Raw genomic sequence first — 27916 nt, 5'->3', positions numbered from 1 at the left:
GGCCAAATATATAAAATATGTTTAAATACATGAATATATAAAAATACTAAGATAATAAACTCATTTTTTCACTCTTGGAAAATGGTAGGGAACAAACTCATTATTTTGAAAATTGTTCGATAAAGGGAAAGAATCAAGCATTTATCATGCCTTTCCTACAGGAACTGCTCTTTGAGGCTGAGCGTGGTGGCTGCTCATGCCTGTAATCCTAGCACTTTGGAATGCCAAGGTGAGAGGATTGCTTGAAGCCAGGAGTTTGAGACTAACCTGGACAACATAGCAAGACCCTATATCTAACCACCACCACCCCCAAAAAATTAGCTGGGCGTGGTGATGCACACTTGCAGAGTCTGAGCTACTTGGGAGGCTGAGTGGTAGTCAAGGTTACAGTGAGCTATGATCCTTCATCCTGGGCAACAGAGTGAGACTCTGTCTCAAGAGATAAATTAAAATTTAAAAAAAGAACTGCTCTTTTGGGCATCCAAATAGTTGATAACAAGACATTTTACTTTATAGACATATTCCAGCCAATGTGAAGAGAAGGAATTACAGAATTAGAATATCACCATTAAGGAATATTAGGATATCATCTGCTAACAACACAAAAAGAGTCAATCATTGTGTGTTTCCTGATAGAAGTACACATCACCACCTATGAAGTATTTTTGTCTTTAACTTTTATTTATTTATTTATTTATTTATTTGTATCCAGTCCCCGTAGGAACCGCCAAAAATTGCCAATGCCAATTATATTGCAAGTCATCATGGTAGGGTATTGGGAAAGGTTTCAATTAGCAACAATCGTGCCTTGGATAAACCTCATTGGCTACGATACTGCCACTGTGCAAAGCTATGAAGTATTTCTGTTTAAAAAAAACCAGTCCCATAGCTGACCAAACCTGAAGGGCTAACTACCAATTTGCAGAAAATACAAGGAACAGAGGAATATGTTAAATGACAACACAGGGATGTAATCAGCAAAATCCAGACTGTGGGAAACACTGTAAGACCAATGACCAGATTTCTTTAACCAAAAAATTGCAAGGAAGAAAAAAAAGATATGGAGGAGGAACCTCTAGCCTAAAAGAGATATAAGAGACATAGCAACCAATTGTAACGTATGGACCTTATTTGGATTCTGATTTGAACAAATTGTAAAATATATGTTTATGATATTTGGAAAAGCTTGAACACTAGATATTAGATAATATTAAGAATTGGAAATAATTTTTGATGTACTTCTTTTAGAGAAGTACACTAAAGTATTTATAATTGAAATGATATAATGCCTAGAATTGGATTCAAAATAATCTTGGAATAGGCATTGGGTAGGGATACAGATAAATTAGATTGGTCATGAATTCTTAAGTGTCAAAGGTGAGTGAGGAGTACACAAGGGCTCATTATACAATCTTTTCTTCTTTTGTAACTGTTTGGAAATTTTTTACTTTAAAAATAAAATATCAAACATTTACAGGTGGTTCTATGCTGCATGCATATAAATGGAACCACAAACATAGTCTCTGACTTCTAAGAAGTCACAGCCTGAAACTGATCACACAGGAGTTGACTCAACAGATGCTCTGGACGGGCTCAGTGGCTCATGCCTGTAATCCTAGCACTCTGGGAGGCCAAGGTAGGAGAATCGCTTGAGCTCAGGAGTTCGAGACCAGCCTGAGCAAGAGCAGGACCCATTTCTGCAAAAAATAGAACGATCAGCCTAGGCATCATGGTATGTTCCTATAGTCCCAGCTACTCAGGAGGCTGAGGCAGGAGGATGGCTTGAGCCCAGGAGTTTGCAGTGAGGTTGCAGTGAGCTATGATGATGCCACTGCACTGCAGCCAGAGCGACCAAGTAAGACTCTGTCTCCGAAAAAAAAAAAAAAATTGCTCTGGACAACAGAGTAAAATTACTAAACCAATGCATGAATAGACAAGTATTCATTCCTGTGAGAATCCGGACACACCTCAATTCTCTGGACAGCAATCCGATGACAAAAACGACAAAGAAGAAAGTTTATTGTGTTAAACAAGTAGAATTTCCTAGCTAACAATAGGGTGGGAGATATGTCTGAAAAGAGATTTTGATCATGGTTTATAGGTGTTTGGCAATGTTTTGCATATGATCTGATCTTAGTAGAAATAGAATGTATTGGATTAGAATTAGATGACCATGTCTATCAGCAAAATATGAACGTCTCAACATTCTGGTGACCTCAAAACTACAGGAGGGAAGGTGTGGGTAGAATTTGGAAGTAATCTGTATAAAGGACAATGACTAAAGTTATACCATGAAGAATTTGAGTGCGAATAGAAGGGAATTCACGGAGCCTTTTAGCTCTAAAACATATGAGATATGATATCTGTTGTTTACCCACTGATATGGTCTCAGACAGTATCAAGAAACCACCTTCCACGAATCCTTGTGGCTTACCTGCTCTGTTTATTGCTGTTGCTACATGGCAGAAACCTGAAACTAGAAGACAGCAGAGCATGTTCTCTTAACGGCTTTTATCACTTGGCTTGATTTGCTGGCGATTTTGGCAGGCTGCTGCCTCAGTTGCTCTACTGGTTCCTTATTGTCATTTTTTTTTTAAAGGGAGGCCAGGCCTGCCCCATATGAGAAGAATGGAGTGGGTGAAGTGCCAATAAAAGATTCCTGCTCTCTAGGAATAATTCCACTATTTTATTCCAGCTTCGTGTTTCCTGGAACGCCAGATTTCAGCATTCTTCCCAAGATCATTTTAGAAGCCATCTCTTTATCTTTGGTGAGCTCCTTTCTGCTCATTTTTCTGGGCAAGAAGATTTCCAGTACTCATAACTACAGAGTCAATTCCAACCAGGTAAGAGGACTGTTACTTCCTCTGGCCCTTAAGCCTTTTGTTCTCTAATCTGAGTCTCCGGCCAACATGAAGGCTGGATTCTTCTTTACTCAGATAGTCACTTGGACCATAATTTGGACTATAATCACAAAAGGATTTTTGAGAGGGGAGGGATACTTAACTTTGAAGCCACTTGAATTAACATGAGGTTATTCCCCTGGAACAGACATGGTGCAGCAAGGCAAGAAGATAACATTTGGCATCATGTTGTAAATCTAGGAAAGTTCTACTTTTCTTAATTTTATCTTTCTTTCCACCAAGGCCTTAGAAGTCAACCACGTACTGAGGTACAATAAGAAATGCTGTGGACTATTTTATATAAAACCAAGGCTACTAATATATTAAGTTGGCCTCCCAGAAATACTCTTTGTCTTTTGGTTTTGGTTTTTTTTTTTAGGGAAAATCTTCAACTTCTCTGAGTTCAGCCTTTTCCCTAGAACTCAGGAGGGAAATACGAAAGCAATAGGTGTCCAGTTTGACTCTTAGGATGGTATGGAAGGAAGGCAGAAGAAGAGCACTGTGCTTCTCCCTGTCATTCTAAGTCCTTGTGATCATGTGAAAGAGAAGAAAAAGGCAAGAATCTCATCCTCTCACCTTGAAAAAGTGCTTTCCTAATGATCACTAGCTGAAATGAAGATTCAGTTTAATCTAGAACATCAGATTTGCCATCCTTTTGTTGTTTCTAAGAATATTTCAATCTGTTATTTAAAGTGATGTAAACCCTGTCTTCATACACAAGAAATGAACAGTATACCTTTAGCTCAAAATCAAATCATCAGGCCGGGCACGGTGGCTCACGCCTGTAATCCTAGCACTCTGGGAGGCCGTGGTGGGTGGATTGCTCGAGGTCAGGAGTTCGAGACCAGCCTGAGCAAGAGTGAGACCCCATCTCTACTAAAAAAATAGAAAGAAATTATCTGGCCAACTAAAAATCTATATAGAAAAAAAAAATTAGCCAGGCATGGTGGCGCATGCCTGTAGTCCCAGCTACTCGGGAGGCTGAGGCAGGAGGATCGCTTAAGCCCAGGAGTCTGAGGTTGCTGTGAGCTAGGCTGACGCCACGGCACTCATTCTAGCCTGGGCAACAAAGTGAGACTCTGTCTCAAAAAAAAAAAAAATCAAATCATCATTCTTTAACAAAGAATGGGCTGAAAATGCCTGCCATTTCTTTACAGGATTTACTAGCCATTGGACTTTGCAATGTCGTCAGTTCATTTTTCAAATCTTGTGTGTTTACTGGTGCTGCTGCCAGGACTATTATTCAGAATAAATCTGGAGGAAGACAACAGGTGTGTTGAAATAGGATTTGATCTCTAATATATAAAAGCTATGTCAATTCGTATGTATATTTGTTGAAGGGATTATATGCATTTAATCTTGTTGCTGTTTTAGTGATAGGCTTGATGGGAAAGACTTCTTGGAAGAATTTGGATTTCATGCTTGCCTTAATTTTTGCTCAGATTTTATCTTAAAAGTTACATATCAATGTGAAGCTTAAAAGTCATTTTCTATAGAAATATTATATGTGAGAGGTCTCCATATATTAGCCCACAAAAAAATCATTTTCCATGTAACATATTTAAAGGATAACAGTATTTCAGTTAAACTTATCATCTATTAACATCGTTGTTGTTTTTTTTTTTTCCTATGGGAAGATGCATTCTCATACCTAGTCTAGGAAAGCACTAATACAACTCTCTCCACCCTGGCAGCAAACTAAAAATTTTCCTGGCTTCCTCAAAGGGCATGGCAAAGGGCTTTCATGATAGGGAGTCAGGTCTTTGTCTATGAGAGCCTAGGGAATTTATGACTGTTCCACTTTTGTGTAAGAGAAAATTATCTAGGTCAGCCTCTCTTCAGGTATTCTGAATTAGTAACCTAAATGTTTAGGTGAGGAGGGGGTGGGGGCAAGGCAGATGGTAGCAGAGAAGACTACAGGCAAACTCCAGTTGCAGGCATGAGATTTTGTAAGTCCAATGTCCATGAGTTTTGAACTGCTTATACAAAAGTTACAACATAACAACAAGAGAGGTGTCCCATCTCAGCTGTGCAGTGTGATGAAACGTCACAGAGCCATCAGAATTGAAACTAGTTCAGCTAGCAGGGAAGCAATGGCAGCAGTCAAAGACAAGCTTATGCTGCAGAAGCATAGTAAGAAGGTAGCAGGTCTGATGTGTCAGAAGAATGGACACTAAATTTCAATGGGGAAAGATAAAGTGTCACAGTCCATGGGCGAATTTATGATGAAGTATAAGGTAAATGCTAGTGAAAGTCAGAAAGATTAGGCAGGGGCTAGAGCACAGGTCTAGAGTAAGACTACATCATATACTTTTACATGGACTGAGTTTTGTCACAGAGCTTCTTCCAGACCCACTGGCCTTTTCCATTACTGCTTGACAGACAGAAGGAATTTGGGCTATGTTAAAAAGAAAGATGTTCCATACAAACATGCAAAAACTTCGCAGTCAAAATGAGAAGCTTTTACAATAAGAAGAAATGGAAATGGCAGTTCCAGAGATTTAGTTCTACTAATTTTTTATGACACTCTTGCTTTGTTCAGTATATAAGCATAACATAAATTTGGGAGACAAGATGCACACAAGTGGAAAAACCTAAATCAAAGTGCAAGGAAAACTCAGTGCAGAATGAGGGCAATGAACAAAAAGCGCCATAAGTTTTTCTAGCAGGAGAACAATGGAGGAGTGGGACTTGCATGGAGTTCCGAAAGGAGGTTAGGATATGTATAGATGAAAGGCGAAAGAAGGGTTGCAGTTCAACTTCAGAGTTGCCTAAAGGCAGGACTCCATCCTGTGCGTGCAATGTGGACTGGAGGAAGAATAGCTTTACCAACTGTACTCACTGATTCTGGGAATAGAAAGGCCAAGTTTGGGGAGGGCCTCAGCAGATGATTGGCTTTCTAACCTCTGAGCAAGCCCTTTTTTACCATTTTAGCCTGTTGGACAAGGGCCTGTCTCAAAGGCAGCCTATGGCTCTCATTCTGCTTCCTGCTGCCACCTTATTCACCTGTGCAGTACATTTCCTACTAGTGACACCTGTCAATGAAGTGCAGTGCCTTCCACGGGGAGGCATGTCCCTAGGGATGCTGATAAGCCCTTCCCTGAGACCTTGATATGCCCAGAGCAAATCCCTGCGTAAGCAGAGAATGCTGCTGGCCGCTGGCCCCTGGCCCTACACACTGCAGCTGCCCAGACTCCACTCCTGATTTTCTGATCTGGACCAGAAAAGGCCTCTGAGACTCCTTCAGCCTTCTTTTTCTCATAGCAGTGGCGTGTTCTCTCCACTCCTTCCTTCTCTCTGAGGGCTTTCTATTTAGTCTGCCTAAGAATGCCCCCACTTCCTCAAATTTCTTCAGGACTACAGGAAAGAAAAGTAGGGAGCTGGCTCTGAACCTCTCAAAAATGACCAGTCAGTTTATTTTTATTTTTTATCTGGCATAGGTACAAATTGTGTATATGTGTCTGGATTTCACTTTAATTTTCCTTGGCTAGAACTCATTTCTCTCTACTGGTTGCAACAAAACCTACTGGCCCTTCTAGCCACAGCCTCAGCCTGAGGCATAGGCAGGCTTGGCCCATAGCAGGGGGGTGTGACAAGCCCTAGGCCTGTGGCCAGCTGGATTGCCCCCCACTCCATCCTCCTGCTCATCCATTTTTGACTACTGTGCTTCTCTGTTCTCCATGACTGGGTTCCTTCCTTGGACTGGCTTTTTTGCCCAGGCCCCTAGAATTGCTTTAAAAATGGGTTATTATAAAAGAGAGAAATTTGTTATGTTCTTTTGAGAGAGGAAGCAAATGGGGCAGTGGAGAGTACCTGGATTTTGGAGTCAGATGATCAGGGGCTTTAAAACCTGATTCCATGCCTCCTCGATGTGCATGATCTTGGGCAAATTACTTTTGCTCTCTGAGGCTCCAGTTCTCGTCTGTAAAATGGGGATAAAACCAACCTTTCCGTCGTGAGATTTAATAGACACTAATAGTGTCCACACAGTGCCTGTTACTTAAGAGATATTCAAAAATCATAGCTTCTACCCCAGGTCCCTAGTTCTCCGGCAGGCATTCAACAATCTGCTGTCCTACTTCATGGAACCCACCACATACGGAGCAAGGGGTGTCTGAGGGTCTGCATGTCGACAGTGGCCATGGCTGTGGGAACTCCCATTGGTTTTGAATCCCTGGAGAGAAGGCAGTCTTTGTTCGAGAAAGCCTGGAAAAGTGATAGAAAATTAGAGAAGAAAGCAAAACATGCATGAGATACAGTTCTACAGCGCTTGCTGTTTTTAGACCCTGTTCAGGCACTGAGACTGAGCTTCTGAGATCTACCAAGCATCTTCCCGAGGCTTAATGCCACTGAGGGTGGTCCTCGGATCCCAAAGCCCACTCCCATGAATGTGCAGCCGAGAGGAATACGCAACTCTTGGCAGGCCTCCAACCCTCTCTGAGCAGCTACTTTTATGGGATTCAGTATCTAGTTTGTACTCATTTTAATCTAGATTTTATATAACTCATTTTGCTGCCTGCCTGTCTTTATTTTCTTAAAAATAATCAGAAGAATGTTGGAGAAAAGAAGTAGTAGGAAAGAAAAGGCCTGATTTATTTTCCTGCATTTATCAAAGTAGTTTTTTTACATAGTGCCAGCAAAGACCAACTGAAGCCAGAGCGGTAAATTAGATCCAGAAACAGGCTGGTGTGAACCGGCTGGAGGGGCTGATGCGCTCAGTTACCTGTTTCGGTTCCACAGTGTATGAAATGTTTGCCATCGGAGCTTCCTAAGTTTCAGTTGATGCGTTTCCTGAATCCTTCTGCTTGCACTATTCTCGTGTGCCTCAGCTTGTCCACGTCAGGCCACACACAGTAGCTGGAAGTCGGCTGGGATGGGGAAAGAAGGAAGTAGGACATTGATATGCACTGCTGTTATTTTCAGCAACACATTTATATGGCAAATAGAAATGAGTAGTGACAGAGAACCCAGTAGGAAGGTATTTTTCCCCCACATAAAAAATAAAGAGAAAATTAGGGAATCATTGCTGAGTGGTCCTTTAATAGATTGGATTTGTGAGACTCCCTCAGTTCTTACTAGTATATGCCATTATTTTGATTTGTGCTTACAGTTTTACCCCATCCCCCACTCCCCATCACAGTGGCAAATGATATTGCTTTATATTATTTTACTACTAGGAGCTTAAAAAATAGAAATTTACCAATAAAGGATACAGTGAGTTGAAGACTATGTCCAGAGAGCCTTGGGCTCATAGCGGGAGCTTTCCACCTTTATTTGCCAAGTGAGAATCACTGCTTACCAAGTGACACTGAGCCCAGAGTAGTGAACCCAGCTGGGATAGGATCCAGAGCTGCTATATACAGCCTGGTATCATGTTTGTAGCTTTTTTTTTTTTTTTTTTTTTACACTGAAGCAGAGGGAAACTGAAGCAGGAAAACGGGATATGATTATCATTGTATTTTTTAAGATGAAGCACCACTGAAGCAGTTAGATGGAAAGTTATCCAAGCTCCAAACAGGAGGGTGACGGGTGGGATATTTATACCCAAAGCAGGATGGTTGGGATTTTAGGGCTGTCAGTGAGGAGTCTACTAGGGCTTTTCTAAGTTGTGCAAGGAGAGGTTAAAATTAGGAGGGAATGCAAATGAGATTATAGGAGACTTCAGATTCACAGCACAGAGCTGTGGCAATAAAGATTCAGACATCCAGGACAATGTGGAGCTTTTCAAAGAGCATTCATGCATTCATTCAACAAATATTTATTGAGTAACTAGTATATGTTTGGCACTCAATAAGACCCGAAAATGTTAGTTCAACAAAAATGCACCTATGCTGCACCCACCTCCTTTTAAGAAAAAATGACATGCTTCTCATCAAGCAGAAGGCCTTGCTTGCAGACAGGGACCAATATGTTCCTGATGGTTTCTCTCCAACCGGCTCTGTCTCCTCAGTTTGCATCTCTGGTAGGCGCAGGTGTGATGCTGCTCCTGATGGTGAAGGTGAGACACTTATTCCAAGAACTGCCAAATGTAAGTAGAACTGATCAAATAAATAACTAAGTCAAGAGAGACCTAATCTCCAGATTGCACCTTGCAGGGCATCTCTAAGGAGAATTGCATTAGGCTTGTCCCCAGGGGTTGTTCCAACCTATCTTTAGTTCCTTTCATTTAAAATAACAGTATCTACATTACAGGGTTGGGAGTTAAATGACAGAGAAATATATGTATATTTATATATAAGGTATATAATAATATATATGACTTCGAAATTTAGAAAAAAAGCAAATTTCAATCAAAAGCCCTGTATTTTAAACTATAAGGTCATGTGGACTTGCCAGCAGGTATCTGTGAGTTCTTCTATGTACCCAATATTTTCTTAATTAATACTGCTTCACTGATGTTGCATTAATTATTTTTGAAACATAGATGCTATTGTAACTAACATAATGCTTTTATTTAAAAACATTGAGTTCATGGTATATGATTTTTGTCCTCATAAATAAAAAAATAAAAATCCAATTTGGGTGCACAAAAAATATATATTAAAAACATATGTATATAAAATGATATAACAGTGTTGGACTTTTAGTAAGTGCTCAAGAAACATTAGTTATTATTATTATCATTCTCATTAATCTTGTTTTATTGCTTAAGCTCTAAAGTAAACTTTATAAGTAAGTATTCAGTGAAAAATGACCAAAATAGATTTCAGATGCCAGACCCCGGTTCCAACACAGGCTTGGAAACTCACTGTGCATTCATACCATCTGGTTTCCCACGCTGCTTCCAGAAGGCCTTGTTCTGCATTTGTGTGAACTCAGTCCTCCCATTACTACAGCACTGCCTCTTGGTTAGTTCACAACACTGGAATGTAGGTCTGAAAGTTGAGTTTTAACTCAGTATTCAGCTAGGATGCCTCTATATATGAATGTGACATTTCTTCCCTTTATGTGAAATTGATCACCCTGAACTTAGAGATGCCAGGTATGTTAATTACTGGCTGTAATCAATTTGTTCTAAGTTATAGTATAGATCCATACTCAGAGACCATCATTTCCTTTTGAAGTTTTCTTCATGTTCCCTTTAGCTATTTTTATCTAGTACTTAGGGAAGTGGGAGGTTTCTTTGCTGATATAGCAGCTTGCTTACACATTGAGGTGGCTGTCCCTGAAGCTGGAGTGGCTGTAAATGTTGTCCCCATCCTTCTAAACACTTCCCTTCCACCTGGTTGATACAAGGTTTCATAGAGCAGGACCACCACAAGGTTGCTGCTGCCTTCTGCTCTTATGAATTAAGGACCTTGGAGTCCAGGCATGGAATCTTCTGCAAGGAGTGTGCAATTAATAAGCTGTGTTGAACACACAAGCTGTCCTCAGATTCCCGGCAGAAATCATCTCTAAAACGTGGTTTATATAGCACTTTGGATGCTATAACTCTAGGAATCTATTTTAGAAGGGCCACTTACTAACTTACTTTGAACACTGATATTTTTTCTTAACAGCTAGAAGAAGCAGAATTTTAAAAATTCCAAACAAACAAACAAAAACTGTCAGGATTCATTGAAGGGTAATGATAAAAGTGGTAGCACTCCTTTATTATAAAGGTGTTGGGGACAGAATAGCCCTTGCTTTTGGCTAGCCATTCTACGTCATATTAATTTTGTAAGTGTTAGTTACTATGTGTGTCTGGGTGAGCAGATATGACTATAATCTGATCAATGGAATATCTGAGTTACTGTAACAATAAGGTTCTATGAGTATTAAACTATGAATTACTTCTTCCTTCTTTAAAAAATTGCAGATAGCTTGTTGCAAAATCCTTATTGGAGTCATTAATGAAGTATCCAGGCTAAGAGCTCAACTAATTACAAGAGGACCAACACAAATTTTGAAAAACATGATACAAAATAATACACTCAATATTATTCCAATTGTGTGTGGAAAAAATATAGAGAACATATCAAAATTTTAATAATGGTTATCTCTTGGATGACAGAAATTATGTATAAGTTTAATTCTTTTTTATACAATGAGCATGTTTTACCTTAATATTCAGAAAAGTAAAAATTTTGTCATATATTGTTTTATGAAAAGATTTGTTTCCTCTCCATACTCCCTGGTTCAAGTCAAAAATCTTTTGAGGCCGGGCGAGGTGGCTCACGCCTGTAATCCTAGCACTCTGGGAGGCCGAGGCGGGTGGATTGCTCGAGGTCAGGAGTTCGAGACCAGCCTCAGCAAGAGCGAGACCCCATCTCTACTAAAAATAGAAAGAAATTATCTGACCAACTAAAATATATATATATAGAAAAAATTAGCCGGGCATGGTGGCGCATGCCTGTAGTCCCAGCTACTCGGGAGGCTGAGGCAGGAGGATAGCTTAAGCCCAGGAGTTTGAGGTTGCTGTGAGCTAGGCTGATGCCACGGCACTCACTCTAGCCCGGGCAACACAGCAAGACTCCATCTCAAAAAAAAAAAAAAAATCTTTTGAAAACCCTAGGAAGTTGTCTCTGCAGATTGCAGGAAGTTTGGAGAGTCTTGACTAGAAATAAGATGGTATCATGGGAAAGAAGATGGTATGGTGGGAAGGAAGTAATTTCTGCTGCCTTCGTCTTTGCTCCTCCTTCCTCTACTAACTGTTGTGTCCCACTGGTCACTGGGTATCCTCAGAAAGACAGAGTGAGCTTGGACCCAGCCATTCCTGATGGTAGGATGAGTTCTAATTCCCAGGCAGACTTTATAGAGGAGAGGACAGCTAGGCATAGGCTAAGAAATATTAAACCAATGCAGGGACTTCATGAACACAAGAAAAATGTTTCTTAAGGTAGGTTAGATTCTACTTGGAAGCCCTGATAATTTTTATATTGTTATGAGTATAGATCATTACTTTCTGTATTTAGGAAGCTTGCTTTCCAATAGAAGAATAGACATGCTCATTTTTAAAACCTTGGAAAATCCATAATAGATAAAAATGTCATTCACAATCACAAATAAATGACTATTAACATTTTAGCATCTATTCAACCAATATAATTCTCTATGAAAGGATACCACTTTGAATAGCTGTAACCTAACTGCACACACAATTTTGTATTCTTGGTCTTATTTAATACATAGCATAATATTTCTTGCTATAACATTTAGTCATTTTCTTATTATAGGAAAACTAGGTTGTCTGCATTTGTGTTATTATAAATAATACAACAATAAGTAATTTTGTATATCTACCCTTCTCTTTATTTAGGAAAAGTTTCTAAAAGTAAAACAAAATTTTTGTGTGAAAGAATACTAGCATGGGGGAGAGGTGGGTTCTATGTCTTTATTTTTAGAATTAAAAAAGAAATTCCTATCTATTTATTTATTTTAACAAGTATGCAGATGCCATTTATTTAGTCCATAAGTACAATATAGTCTTATTTGAGTTTTATAAAACATCAAATATAAATAACCTGAAACTGTAACAATACACAAAAATTGGCTTCTTACACAGAACACCAGGTAGTACAAGCCAAAAACTTGAGTAAATTAACATTGTTATACATTAATATACTTAGTGCCAGTTAACATTTACTTCTTTGAATCTGTTTCAGTCAGTTGAGAGTATGAAATGGTTAGATCTAAGCTAAAAATAATTATTCTTCTAGCCAAAACTAAAGGCATAATATTTATGACCACATATCAACTTTCCCAAACCACAATATTTTGAAACCATTAAATGATACATAAGAATATTTACATTAAAAAGGCAACATGTATCATGTTGTTTCATCTCATGACTAGTTATGCAATCACTTTGTTCAAAGGGTTTTAAAACTATAATATATTCCTACTTTCAATACAGCATACTGCAATGTTTCTAATAGTTCTAGCAAAATGAATGCTTTCAAAGGGAGCGAAATCATTTTCAAGTCACTGGTGTCAGTTTTTTTCCTTTGGAACAAAGAACATAATAAACAATCTTTCTGCCCAGATAAACCAATGTAATAAGAGGCTCTGTCAAGAGGCGTTTCTATTCAATGTAATGCTATAACATCATCAAGCTCTTCTGTCTATTCTACACCTGATCTCTTTGCACTGACATTCTCCTTCTTATCTAATTTCCTCTTGCAACTTCGTTCTTCTTCACTGATATCAGCATTATTTGAAGAACCTTCTTCGTCTGAATCAACTATGAGCACGTCATCTTGCTTTTGTGCTGTGGAGGTAGAAGGCTGAGCTCTGTCACCACTGCCATTGGTTATGCTTTTGGCAGAATCTTCAGCTTGTTTGGGCCCCACTTTTTCTGAGGCATCACCAACAATTTCAAATTAAACATCCTTTCTTAGGTCTTCACTATGAAGGACGTGAATCAATAAATGTAGTTCTGAAGGAAGTCAGCTGCCATTTCTAATTCCAAATTCTGACAACTTCTTGTGATTATTAGCTTCTGTCTCTCTCCTGAAGATATTAAGATTGTTCCTTTCCTATCTTCCATTTGGACATCTGGTGCTATCATAGCAAATTTTTCTTTCACTATCTTATCCTGTAAGGTGAGAACAGTCATTTTATGGACATTTGGCTGTACAGTCACCTCTGGCTTGCTGGCACATACATAACAACTGGCGTTGGGAGGATCCAGTGCACAAGGCACAAGGAGCTTCTTCCATGGGCTTGGTGGTCTCAAACTCCTGACCTCGAGCCATCCTCCCACCTCGGTCTCCCAGAGTGCTAGGATTATAGGTGTGAGCCACCGTGCCTGGCCTAGGGCTTGGTGGTTTATTCAAAAAATTTGTTCTGCACTAGTCTATTTTTCCTGATAAAATCTTCAATTTTCCTTCCAACCCCATCCACCTAGCAATCACTACATTAGCAGTAGTGATTGCAGGAATAATGTTCCCTGCCATTGATTTTATATCACATCTATTCTTTGTATTCATACTGAAAATATGCATCCTGAAGTTTGCAGCAGAGGTGACAAAATCCATTGCAGATGGGTAATCCCTATCCCACATGAGCTCAGCTCCACCCCCCTATTCTGCTAAAGGAATTCTCAATGCCTCAGTTCTCTTTGAAAAAAGACTTGTACAGCTGTTTACATCTAGAACCTGCTGTGCTTTCAGGCCTAACTGGGGTTCATTTTGTGGATCTGATGCATTGGTTTCTTCTCCTTGACTTTGTACTTCAGCCCAGTCCAGTGGAACTGGAGGTTTCCTTTTCTGCCATAGTTTGTCCATTGTTAATAGATATCTGATACCATCTTTAAAAAGCTTGGTACAAAGTTTAACTGGATCATACCCAGTTGATTTAGTGCATTCCTCAATGGAAATACATTCAATGTCACCATCTTCAGTGGATGCTTTGGCTCTGGCTTTGGCTTCTATTGGTTCCCAGGCAGCTTCAGGGTCAGCTCTATCAAGACACTCTTCTTGATCAGCATCTTCTTCCCCAGACAACTAGCTGAACAAATACTTTTCCCAAATGATACAATGAATAGGTTCTGAAGGTGTGTTACGAATTGTGCAGCCAGGAAAAGTTCTCTGGGTTGGCTTAGGATGACATTCATAACACTTGGTCATACCCTTTTCGATAGTAGTTACCCACCCAAGATAACCAGCAGGTCTACTCTCAATAAGAGGGACATCAGCTGTCAGACACATCCTATTGACATGGTTTCAGACAGCTCTGTTATCTAAAGCATTCATAACCGATATAAACTGTGGAAAATTCCATATTATAGTTGGGGTTCATAGTGCTGTCATGGTAGGCATGACACTAGCTTTTGGGTAAAACTGCCACCTATGCCTTTGATCTTCCAATATGTTTCTTTTGAAACAAAAACTGCCTATTTAGATTGCTGAGATCAATAGTATCCAGATCAGTCAGATGGATGTGGGAGAAGTCAGTGCCCACCGCCAGCACCTGGCCTCCAGCCACAGCCTCAGCCAGTTCTCTGGGGCAGCACCCATGACAGCGCCATGGTGGGATGACCATGAGCCAAGGTGAAGGCAGGAGAACTCCCATTTATTTTTTATTTGTATCTCTTCATGGGGTACAAGTGCAATTTTGTTACATTATTATATTGCATTACGGTGAAGTCAGGGCCCACATCAGCATTTTTTGATATATGGCCAGATGATATTCCAGAAGGACAGTGCCCTATTATACTCAACAACCATGTTTATGAGCTATTACCAATGTTTTTAATTTGCTCATTTAACTTGATGAACAAAAAATCGTATCTCATTAGTGAAATCATTACAGTATATCATGATTAAACTTGAATAAAAGCCCAGTAGAAACTATTTTAGGGTTTCTGTGAGTGGAAGTTCTCTTAACTCATCATCTCATCTGAGAATGGTTTCCAGACAATGTAGGAAACAGAGACATGACAAGCAAACTAGACAAGGCAAGGCCATGTAGCCAAAGGTGTCAGCTCCCTGTGGGTGGTGCCCTGCACACCAAAAGTGACAACACTGAAATGGAAGGGGGTAGATGACTGTAACTTGGGCTAATCTTCCTCTCACTGTCTATGTGAGTAATAAACTCTCTGAATCTAAAAGGGAGCTGTTGTAGTGCTACTGGCTAAATCAGTCAGGTCTTGGCCTTGCCTTGACCTTGCCTTGTGAGTCTGACAAGTTATGGAGGAGAGCAAAGAAAAATATAGAGAATATTTATTTGATTGAACAGTGAGTTGGGACATGGACATGGTATTCATATAAAATAAAAACACATAATATCTCTGGGTGGCAAGGCTTGCTAACTTTTTGTGGTTCCTTTGTGGGGATTTGGGAGTTTTACTCTCCCCCACCCCTCCAAGGGTAAATGAAGCAGGGTTAATTTTTCCCCCACAGGCTTTGCTGGCTGGTATTATTCTGAGCAACGTCCTTCCCTACCTTGAAACCATTTACCACCTACCCAGTCTATGGAGGAAGGACCAATATGACTGTGTGAGTGTAGATGCCCTGGCTGAGGAAGGGGAGCACAGAGGGAAAGTTGGAGAGAGGGAGAAAAAGCAAAAGGGCAGCCATGGACCTGGAGAATACTAGCAACTCTTTGATGCCAAGGACTCTTATTTTTTTTTAAAAAAGGAAAGTCAAGGTTGTTGGCACATGAACACATGGAGACCTCATTCCAACTATGCAAAATTAAATAAAAGGGATTAGTTAAGTGGCTACTGCTACATGCAAATCTAGTAAAAAGGGTTTGCCTTTCATTGCATATTTGAATGACTTTTAATCCAATTAATGTAAATACATTTTAGGAAAGAAGACACCAATCCTAATTAGAGAAGGAGGTGTCTTGCCAGGCAGAATAACTGCTGGAGCACCCTCCTCCTCTCCAGGGCACAAAACCAGCTGTCAGAAACGGAAAACAGCAAGAAACAAAAGTGATAAGAGGAGAAGGACCCAGGAGAGGAGAGAAATACAAAAGGGTGTAACGTGTGGAGGTAGATCCCTGAGGAGCTCGGAGGGGCTGTGGCCCAGTGCACAGATAGAGTCTCTTGCCCAGGAGAGGGACAGCACTTCCAACGGGGCTGGAGAGAATGGGGAAGGGTTGAGTGTAGACACTGACAAGTGGCAGGAGGTGGGGGAAGTAAATATTTAAGGGAATTTCAGCCTATTTTTTTCTGTGAAGAGGAAGATAAGGTTACCTACTGAGAATGATGGAGAGGGTGGTGGGGTAGGGGGTGGTAAACGTTTGCAACAACTACTATAGGTCTTCAGATAGCAACTACCATTTGGCAAACTGTTCTGGCTGGTGTATGAATGGTACTTCTAATCTCAACAAAGCCTATAAGGTAGATATTATTATGTTCATTTTGCACATGAGGAGACTGAAGTTTTGACAGAAAATTAAAGAGAGAGATAACCAGGGATATACAAAAGATTTGCTAGGCAGCCTTGAGGGCCCAGCTATTTGTGATGGCACCAGTCCATGTGACTGAGGAATTTTTTCTCTAAATCCCAGGTATAGGAAGGGAGAGAGGGAAGGCAAGCTGAGAGACAGGACTGGTAATTTTCTCAAATTTGCTTATTTTCATGATCTTGCTTTCCCCCTCATTCCCTTTTCCCTTAGGCTATTTGGATAGTGACATTCTTATCTGCTATTTTCCTGGGACTGGACGTTGGACTACTTATTTCATTAGTTTTTACTTTCTTCATCATCACTGTTCGTTCACACAGGTACTTAGTCTCAGGTAAGAGGAGGCTGAGGTTAGGCATGGCAAGGTAAGGCAACCCTGACCTAAAGGCAAGTGCGTTTTCTTTCAGAACTCAGATTCTTCTCCTGGGTCAAATCCCTAATACCAACATTTACAGAAGCAACCTGGACTATGGCGAGGTAAGAATCCAAATCAGTGCCACTCCTCTGCCTAAGGGCTGGGGTGGACCAAGCCTGGAGTTTAGTTTTTCTACAGAATCCCTTTGCTCTTGTTTCCTGCACTGCAGATACACATTAGCAAAGGTGGGGGAAGTAAAGCACAAAGGTAGAGGTGGGTTCTTAAGTAGCCAAATCCTTATAGTACTGCAGCCAGTTAAAGATAATTTTTAAATGTCCTTTAAGGAGAGGAAGGCCAAGAAAGAGGAGTGAGGAAATGAAGGGGAAAAGAAGAAAGCAGGAAAAGCAGGGGGTGAAAATGTGAGGAAAGAATTTTCTAGTTCATATCTCTAATACAGAAGAATTCAGATTTTCTAGGAGGTTCTAAAGATTTATTATTCTTACTCCATAAAAGAACTGAGAAGTTTCCTTCAACTTCACATTTTGTCTTATAGATTATCAGCATTCCTGGGGTAAAAGTCTTCCAGTGCTGCAATGCTGTTACATTTGTGAATGTTTACCACCTAAAACACAAGCTGCTAAAAGAGGTCACTGCTCTTCTGCCCTGCCTTCCTCTACCTGGCCCCTCTCCCTACAAGCATCCTGTCCACCTTTTGCCTTCTCCACTGCTCATCCTCTGTGTGAGACACCTCTTGTATCTTTCAGGTTGATATGCAAAGGGTGCCTCTTAAAGAAGAAGAAATTTTTGCCTTGTTCAATCAAAGTGATGCCAACCTACGGGAAGAAAAGATCTGTAGGTGTTTCTGCGACTGTGATGAACAGGAGCCACCACCCAGGGTTAGAAATGCTTTTTCTTTCCTGCATTTCTCTCCATCCTTTATAAAGAAGTGCACTAGTAGTTTCTTAAAAAAGCAAACAAAACAACAACAAAAAATCAAAACCTCTAAGGGATTTTGAGTTTTAGATGAACCATGGAGAATTGGAAATCAAAGATTTCTACTCAGATATGAAGACACAAGGTTCTCCTTTGAGCTTCAAATTTGGACATGAAAATAGGTAGGAAGAGATGTTCTGAATTCTACTGGATGGCCAGTGACAAGAGTACAGTTTGCCTGTTGAGACTGTCAGTAATTCCATAGTTGTACCTATTTCCTTGGCTTTTAGCTGTCTAGCTTTAGATTTCTGAAAATAAGTGACTAAAAGATTTGTTTCTGATTCCAACTAAAGCAGAATCATGGTTGCTGGGCTTCTCCAGGATAAGCCAGGGTCTTCTGATTTCTGCCTATGAGCAAGGAAATGATGACAAAAGTGGGGGTGGGGTGGGGACAAGTACAGGTTGCTATTCCAGATGGGGATTTTACAGAATCTGAAGGTTATTTTAGCTGATGAGAGTTACAAAGTGGTCATTATTTCCAACCTTGACTTGGTCTAAATAGTTCTTTCCCCCAGAGCAAGACTGCTCATTTCTAGCTCCAGGTCCTTTCAGTGATCACCTAGTCTAAGCTCTATCTATACACACAGAGAAGTCCCCCCCAACCCCAACATACACACAAACACCTGCTCTTCCCCGCCACGCAGTTGCCTGCAAAATACTGAGCGTCCACTCTTCTTCCAACACCTTATAATGCAGCATAGGTTCTACTGAGCTCCCTGAAATTACCAACTTCCCAGCCAAGAGGATAGAATTAATGCTATATCTAGGCCTGGTGTGGTGGCTCATGCCTGTAATCCTAGCACTCTGGGAGGCCAAGGAGGGAAGATCGCTTGAGCTCAGGAGTTTGAGACCAGCCTGAGCAAGAGTGAGACTCCGTCTCTACTAAAAATAGAAAAAATTAGCCAGGCATGGTGGCATGTACCTGTAGTCCCAGCAACTAGGGAGGCTGAGGCAGAAGGATCGCTTGAGCTCAGGAATTTGAGGTTGCTGTGAGCTAGGCTGATGCCGCGACACTCTAGCCTGGGCAACAGAGCAAGACTCTATCTAAGGAAAAAAAAACCCAAAAACCAAAAAACAAAACACTATATCTAATTTGATTTCACATCTACACTGTGCTGAGTATTGTAGAGAACATTCACGGGACATTAGCAAATACACTTTAGAGTATGGAATAGGGTCACCCAGTATTCATTGAGCTCCAACTATGTGCCCAGAACTATGACACTATGAAAAAGGAAAAGAGGGTTTTAGGATCTCTGCCTTCAGGTAATTCTTTTTTTTTTTTCCATTGTTTTTTTTTTCATTGAAGTTAAAAAAAACTAGATAACAAAATATACCATATTTACCCTTTTTAAGTGTACAGTTCATTACTGTTAAGTATATTCACGTTGGTGCACAATCATCACCATCATCCATCTCTAGAACATTTCACCTTACGAAACTGAAACTCTATACCCATTAAACAGTGACTCCCCTTTTTTCCTTCCTCCCAGCCCCTGGCAACCCACCATTCCCTTCCACTTTCTGTTTCTATGAATTTGACTATTCTAAATACCTCGTATAAGTGGAATCCTACAGGATTACAGTCTTGTCTTTTTGTGACTGGATTATTTTACTTAGCATAATATTCTCAAGGTTCATCCAAGTAGGGGTTTTTGTGAGACAGAGTCTTGCTCTGCTGCCCAGGCTGGAGTGCAGTGGCGTCATCATAGCTCACTACAACCACCTCCAACTCCCAGGCTCAAGCAATACTCCTGGCTCAGCCTTCCCAGTAACTGGGACTACAGGTGGGCACCACGCCTGGCTAATTTTTTCATTTTTTGTAGAGATGAGGCCTTGCTGTGTTGCCTAGGCTGATCTTGAACTCCTGGCCTCAAGCAATCCTCCCACTTCAGCCTCCCAAAGTGCTGGAATCATAGGCATTAGCCACTGCACCCGGCCTCATCCAGGTAGTTCTTAAAAAAAATTTTTTTTCATGGAAAAGTTTGAACATATACAAAAGTAGAGACAATATGTAATATAATGAGAACCTCTGTCCCACATCAGCTTAATCAGCTCATAGTCAATCTTGTTTCATCTAGATCCCCACCTACTTATAACCACTCAAAATCACAAGATTACTTTGAAGTAATTCATGGACTGTTTTTAGTTAGTTTTTTTTCCTTAAGAAACAGCATCTCACTCTGTTGCCCAGGGTGGAGTGCAGTGGCATGATTATAGCTTACTATTAATATAACCTGGAACTTCTGAGCTCAAATGATCCTCCTGCCTCAGCCTCCCAAGTAGCTGGTACTACAGACACATTATCACCACACCTGGCTAATAATTCATAGAGTTTTAAATCAATTTAGGAAGTATACAGTTCAGTACTGTAGCCTTAATGTGACATATAAGGCTATTATGTTTTATCAATTCTGAGATATACATTTTTTTCATATCACTGAAATTTGGATACATCACATAATCCATGACATATCAAGAGTTTAATTTTCAGAGCGTTTTTCTTTCATCCTTGATAGTACAAAAAATAGTGGTGCATCTTAAAATGGACAAAATAGGACAGTGAACCATACAATACAGTATATTGCTATCTTCTAAATTGTGTGTTTAGATTCTAACAACTCTCAGACTTCAGGTAAGGGGAGATTGGCAAGAGCTCAAAAGTCAGAGAAATTTATTGACACTTACTGGCATTAAAAAAACAAACAAAAAAAATTCATGGTAGCAATGGACTTGTGCTGAGCTGGAAAGAGAAACTTGATGTTGGGTAGGAAAAACAGGATTCCCAGTCCAGGGATAGGTTTGGACAAAGACACCAAGGTGGAAATTTGTGGTGTTCTCAGGTTAAGAGGCTTGGCCTAGGAAGTAAAGTCAGGCAGACACGTCAAGAGGGGATTACAAGAAAGACAAGAATGTGCAGTAGATGAAAGAGAGAAAAGGAGAGCTCACAGAGAATTCGCTCTGCCTGGAGGGGCTCACACCCTGCCACTGGGCCAACCTTCGCTGGTTCCCCAAAGGCCTGGCCTCAGTAATCTTGGAGCCTTGGGAACAGCTCTCTCCTTTGAATTATACTATGATCATCTGTCCACACCACTATTTCTTTCTTTTCTTTTCTTTTCTTTTTTTTTTTTTTTGCTGTACAATATATACTACATTGTATAGTTTTATTTTTAAAGTTTTAAAATTTATTTCACAAGGAACATTGTTTGATAACAGATTTTTTTTAAAAAAAAATCACCTAGAATTATACCACTCTAGCAAATAAATTCTTTTCATTTTTCCATGTGCCTTACAGTTCTTGTCCGTATATATTATTATTGATCCTTTTGTTTATTACTATTATTATTATTATTTTTTTTTTTGAGAGACCAGGTCTCACTCTGTCACCCTAGCTAGAGTATAGTGGTGTGATTATAGCTCAGTGCAGCCTCCAATTCCTGGGCTCAAGTGATCCTCCTGCCTCAGCCTCCTCAATAGCAGGCACTACAGGCATGCGTCACCACGCCAGTTAATTTTTCTTTTATTTTTTGTAGAGATGAAGTCTCACTGTATTTCCCAGGCTGGTCTCGAATTCCTGGTCTCAAGCAATCCTCCTGCCTCAGCCTCCCAAAGCACTGGGATTACAGGCATTGAGCCCCCAGGCCCAGCCATATTTATCCTTTTACTGAACATGTGCACTCTCCCTAGGTAGAGTCTGGTTCCTTTGAATGCAGAGTCCAATTTCACATCTTGCATGTCATGGTCTTCCTGGTCCTTGGTACTGTCCTTAAGCTATAGCAGGCACTCTAGGCCTATTAGGAGCTTGAGAGGTAAAGACAGCCTTGCTTGAGTGGTTTTTGTCTTCTTAAGGAAGTTGGACACAGGACTGCTGTACTGATAAAAGAAGGAGGTGCCGGGAAAAGAGATTGATGGAAAAGAATACTTCATACAAAGTATTAGTAGGCACCAGAGACTAAGACCCAGGGATGAAGAAAAGGAATAAGTCAAAGATGATGTTAAGTCTGGCTCACTGGGACAATGATAATGTCATTGATGGACATAGGAAGTTGGGAGGGGGATGCTGTGAGTGTAAGGGGAGGAAGGATGCACGTGGCTTTAGTCATGAGCTTGAAGTGGTGGTGAGATAGCCAAGTAAAACATGCACAGTGCCTAGCCTGGAGAGAGGGTTCCTAAGAGAGAGGGAAGTCAACTAGCAGAAACAGCATAGTTGCCAAGTACTTCCAGCCCTTGTTTGAGTCTCATCACAGTCTTCCCTTAACTCTGTTGTCCCAGATTGCTTACACAGAACGATTTGAAAATAAAGCAGGTCGCGATTCATCCTCCGTTAACCTGATTCGCTGCTCGCGTTTCAATAGCCGGAACACGAGCCAAAGTACATCCGATGACCAAGTCCCATACACGGTCTCTGCTTCATCTCAAAGAAATCAAGGGCAAAACTATGGGGATGTGGAGGACGTTTGCCTTGAGAAGGAACTCCCCAGACTCAGCTCCCTGCCAGTGGACGACACTGCTGAAAGTCAGGGGAGGAGCAGATCGCTTATCCCTTGCTCAGATGAGTTTCTGCCACCCACCCACACCATCATCCTGGATTTCTCCATGGTGCATTATGTGGATCCATGGGCTTTGGTCATATTAAGACAGGTAAGTCCTAGGGAGGCTTTAGCAGGAGCTCCCCTCCTACCAGAATTCTCCACTGTTCAGCTGCTATGTGCCAAGCACTGTGAAAGACACTGGGCTATCTTGTACTCAAATGTGAAGAAGTTGTGATGAAGTGACACCTCAAACCTGGGGCTGCCTGTCTAGTACCTGTAGGGACTTCCCCACTTCCCTGTTCATTGCCTGCGTCTTCAGGCAAAAAGAACAGACAAGAATTTCCCTTCAACAGCTGTGTCCCTGAGAACTGTTTCTATGACAGTTCTCATTTCTCTCCTTATGCAGTACCGTTTAGGTGCACAACTAATCATATCGATTTCATCGTTTAATGTCTCATAGATACAATATTTCTTTTCAGCCAGCTTGTTTCAGTTTACAGCACTCTGTCTCTCACTCTTGCACATGTTGGCAGTGGCTCAGGTTTAAACACCTGAACACTAACACTCACTTCTGCTCTATGTCCACTTTTGTATGAGATACACTCTTTTGACTGGCTTTCCTTCTTTTAGCCTCAGATCCTATTCTATCATACTTTCTTATTCCTAGGGGAATATGATTATCTCTTAGTTGAGTCCAGCTCCTCTTTGGTCTGAGGCAATAGGAAGCTTTTCATAGCAGAAAGAACTCTGGTTGGTGGTCTGGGATGTGTGCTTTGTCCTGGCTTTGCTGTTCACTGTCTGTCTGACCCAAAGCAAGTTACTAAATTGCACTGGGTCTCGGTTTCCTCATCTATAAAATGAGAAGTTTGGAAGAGATTAATATTAAGATCTCTCCCATCCATGAGATCCTTTTTTCCCATCCCATTTTCAGACTCAAATATCTTGATAATCTCTTGTCATTTGGACTTTTCCATTTTAGGTCATTGTCCTCGGCTGTGTTCTCTTTTCCCAGTCTTGTATTGTAGTTGTTACTTTAGATTTCATCCAACCCACATTGTCAAATACCTGCTACATGCCAGACTGAGTTGGGCACGTGTATATACACTATCTCATTTAATTTTCACAACAGCCTTGAGAAATAAGCCATATTTTCTCCTAAGAGTCTAAGGCTCACAGCTCATAAGTGGCCTGTCTGGCATTTGAACTTCAAGCATCTGACTTTAATCACTCTTTCCCTCCGTTGCATAGTACATTTATGCCCTCCTCTGCTCTCTCTCCTGTCCTGCCTCCCCTTTTTGTAGAGGCACCCTATGTTCTGGTCCTTGGCATCACCCATCCACCCCTGGCCCATGTTGATGACTTTGTGTTCCATCTCCAAATGGAGGCAATGCCAGACACCTCTGCCTTACGGCCTTCAGAGATTCATGGTGCACATTTGCACTCTAGAAATACAGGTTGCTTCATTCCCTTTGTGATTGTTCCATACACTGCATTCTGAACATTGCGTTATTGGAGGAAATTGTTATGTTTTGTTTACTTTATAATCGAAAACTTAAATCTACTAAGAAAAACCCCAGCAGTCTATTCTAATTGGAAACCACCACTCAGATTAAGCTTCTTCCTAATTCATGGGCTTTCCCTTTCCCACTGCTTGTCATTTAGAACGTGTCTATTGTGGCCTTAACAAAATGACTGTATGATTTACCACATGATCAAAAATGGCTTTCTTATTTCCACTTAATACTGAAAAAAGCGCAGTCTGTTTTGTTTCTTTTGATGCTTTAACTTACTGCTCAGGGTTGGTGTTCACTCAGTCTTGGAGTGTTAAGGCTGATATTGACTGGCTTTGAACTGAACATCAGGATTTATTGCCCCAGAGCATATCTACTGGCTGAGGTAAACTTGCGGTCAGCATCTGATTTTTACTAATCTGATGCCAAATACCTGATGTTTTACTAAAGTCAAACTCAACTTTGCAGACTAGCTCTGGATGTGACCCTCAGGGTTTCTGAATTCCAGTCCCTATTGGATCCCCTGACCATGTCTGGGCCACATCTTGCCTCCTCCGCTCAGTGAATACGAGCGAGAAGGGGGTCACTTGCAGACCCTGAGCAATAACACGACGATGTCGTTGCTCCTGACAACTCTCCAGACATCTCCATCACATCCGTGCCTGTCCCTAGCCTAGGGCTTTCCCCACGTGAACATCTCTTGATGTGAACTGTTTCCCCCCTGAGACAATGAGCAGCCCTCTCTCACCCCCACCCCTACGTGAGACGGTCTGATTCTCTTGTGTATTCTAGCACTTCAGACATTTTCTGGCATAAAGAAATCCACTCATCAAATGTTTGTAGGGCTGAATTGGGATGCAAAGGTACACATACCCTGGACAAGTGAATGGCCAAAGGGATTTTAAAACTCAACTACTTAGAATGCCCTTTCCTAGTGAGTGTGAAGCTCTCTGACACTGATTTACTCTCTCCTTGCAGATGTGCAATGCTTTCCAAAACGCCAACATTTTGGTGCTCATTGCAGGGTGTCACCGTGAGTATCCGTCACCCTATAAGAGGGATGTTTTGCACCCTGGGTCCTCAGCTCCCCAGGTGTCTGACACTGTGTGTGTTCTGGGTCTGGTTTGTAGCTTCTGTGGTCAGGGCATTTGAGAGGAATGATTTCTTTGACGCTGGCATCACCAAGGCCCAGCTGTTCCTCAGCATCCATGACGCCGTGCTGTTTGCCCTGTCAAGGAAGTTTCTAGAGCCCTCCGATTTAAGCGTGGACGAATCTGAGACAGTGATACAGGAAACCTACTCAGAATCAGACAAGGTTGGACAAACAGACAAAGCACGGGGCTCGGGGCAGGGGTTGAGGTGGGGTTGGGGTGGATGGGGGGGGCAGACGCCTAGTCACATAGAGATGAACAAGGTCCACGAAAGGTATTTTAGTGTAGCTGTGCCAGAATTGGGGATGTTGAAATGCTCCCTTACCAGTTGGTAAACAGCCGTGGGCCTGAACCACCAAGTGCCCCCACTGCCATGGCATCTGGGTCCATTCAGGTCACTTCCCCTGCTGAAGAGTGGGTTTACCCAACCAAGTGGAGGCCTCAGGGATCCTTTTACAGCAATCTTGGCTAGTGCCTGTGCCATACCCATTGCTGAATATTTTAAATGTCCCCTAGCTATACCTTTCGAACCACCCCCACCCCACCCTTGTGATGAAAAATAACACTGATGAACTAGCAGAGCTTTATATCTGCGAGGGTAAGACTTTTATATTGGGATTGTAAGAGGTTTACTCAACCTGACTAAATGCAAAGGAGAATGATATATGAATCAGAATTTTTAGTCATTTAATAATACTAAGACTCAGGCCTACTTTAGCATTTTAAATCAGTCTCTGTGTAGGTTTAAAGGTTTCCCCCAAAAAGTAAATGAAAACACAGATGGGCACCAAAATATTGTCTAATAACTAGAAATCATTTTTAATTAAACACTTGATTCCTTGACTTACTACATTTCAATAACATTTGAACTTTTTATGACAAGAAAAGCATTACCACAGTAATGTGTCTTTAAAAAATTCCAAGAAGTAAAAGATACCCAGGCTTATAAAACACAGCCTTTTTATTTTTCTTTTTTTAAAAAAACTAATGTATTACTATTTCCCTTGCTTTGTTGAAAATTCTCACGTTATTGTGCCTCTGCTTTTCCAGAACAACTTTTTCCCTGTTAGCTACATTTGAACATATTTTTTCCATTCAGCTCTACACTACATTCCCATTTATAAAATCATAGAATCATAAAACCTTTGAGCTGGCAGGAACCTCAAGGCTCATTAGGTTCACCCCCTCGTGGAGCAATCTTTTGTCAATCTTTCTGACCAGAAGTGGAACTTTTTGTGCTTAGAGACTTCCACGGATTTTTAAATTTGAGTAAACATCAGAATCATCTAAATGTGCTGTTAAAACACAGAGTGCTGGACCCTTCTGTGTCCCAATCCCCTGAATTTCTCATTCAGTGGGACCTGAGAATTTGCACTTCTAACAAGTTACCAAGTAACGTTGATGCTACAGGTACAGGAACCCCACTTTGAGAACTACTGCCTTAGTGGTTCAACATGCATCCCCCACTATCAAAGTCTTGTGTGCCTGGTAATCTTTGGATGTGTGCCTGACACTGAATTTGGAAAATGTTTATAGAAATAATTTGAGGCCTAGGATGATATTTTTCTTCTAGAAAGAATTTGATTATTCTGCCAGGTACCTGGAGGCACTAGCAATCCAGGGCCTCTTTGATCTGATTTCAGGAGCTGAGGTTTCCAGGCCATCCAGATGACCCAAAGCCCAGTTGCAGTCTGTGGGAAGGTTCACCATAGCCCCTCCTTTGTCGGGCCCTGGAACCCAATTTTTGCAAACCTTAAAGCTGTCAAAACCATTGCTCAGCATATATGTGCCACTTCTAGATCATTAAATAGCCCCCAGGACAAAAAGTGGCCCCACATGCCCGATTCACCTCTTTAGATTTTGCCTTTTCCCAAATCTTGACCTGATAATTCTTTTTTTTTTTTTTTTTTTCTTTCGGAGACAGAGTCTCGCTCTGTTGCCCGGGCTAGAGTGAGTGCCGTGGCGTCAGCCTAGCTCACAGCAACCTCAAACTCCTGGGCTTAAGCAATCCTCCTGCCTCAGCCTCCCGAGTAGCTGGGACTACAGGCATGTGCCACCATGCCCGGCTAATTTTTTTTTAATATATATTTTAGTTGGACAGATAATTTCTTTCTATTTTTAGTAGAGACGGGGTCTCGCTCTTGCTCAGGCTGGTCTCGAACTCCTGACCTCGAGCGATCCACCCGCCTCGGCCTCCCAGAGTGCTAGGATTACAGGCGTGAGCCACTGCGCCCGGCCTTGACCTGATAATTCTTGATGACCTTTTTAGCATTACTGCACCTTCAAGCAGAAATTCTTTTTTAAGTAATTTACCCAGCTCTTCTAGTTGTCCTTAGTGAGAGGGTTGGTCTGAATTATATAGTCTGGTTTTTACTATAAATGGAAGTTTCTCTATTTTAATCTGTGAGTATGATACCTTGACATATTTGTTTTTACATATTATAAACTTATGTCTATTAATCTTTCCTTTTCTATTTTCCATTTGCTTTTTTTTTTTTTTTTTTTTGAGACAGTCTCGCTCTGTTGCCCGGCTAGAGTGGGTGCCATGGCATCAGCCTAGCTCACAGCAACCTCAAACTCCTGGGCTTAAGCGATCCTCCTGCTTCAGCCTCCCGAGTAGCTGGGAGGGACTACAGGC

The 27916-nt window shown here is 41.1% G+C and overlaps 1 protein-coding gene, 1 non-coding gene and 1 pseudogene across 2 annotated transcripts in view; 1 reads left to right on the top strand and 2 right to left on the bottom strand.

The window, feature by feature from the left end:
- Nucleotides 1-27916, top strand: part of SLC26A8 (solute carrier family 26 member 8) — a 58653-nt gene that overhangs the window by 26044 nt on the left and 4693 nt on the right. The window contains exons 8-17 of the mRNA XM_045543595.1: nt 2696-2843; nt 4058-4171; nt 8851-8928; nt 15725-15820; nt 16950-17056; nt 17144-17213; nt 17645-17737; nt 17856-17987; nt 22357-22725; nt 25106-25158. Coding sequence (XP_045399551.1) covers nt 2696-2843; nt 4058-4171; nt 8851-8928; nt 15725-15820; nt 16950-17056; nt 17144-17213; nt 17645-17737; nt 17856-17987; nt 22357-22725; nt 25106-25158 — 1260 coding nt within the window. The remainder of the gene's footprint in view (nt 1-2695; nt 2844-4057; nt 4172-8850; nt 8929-15724; nt 15821-16949; nt 17057-17143; nt 17214-17644; nt 17738-17855; nt 17988-22356; nt 22726-25105; nt 25159-27916) is intronic.
- Nucleotides 713-852, bottom strand: LOC123633607. The gene has a single exon (XR_006733640.1). It is a non-coding gene; the product is annotated as a U4 spliceosomal RNA (small nuclear RNA).
- On the bottom strand, nt 12908-14636 carry LOC123633479 (annotated as a pseudogene).

Source organism: Lemur catta, chromosome 2 (assembly GCF_020740605.2).
Source record: "Lemur catta isolate mLemCat1 chromosome 2, mLemCat1.pri, whole genome shotgun sequence".
Taxonomy (NCBI): domain Eukaryota; kingdom Metazoa; phylum Chordata; class Mammalia; order Primates; family Lemuridae; genus Lemur; species Lemur catta.
Note: the sequence above shows the minus strand (reverse complement) of the source record. Positions and strands in the feature narration are given on the sequence as shown.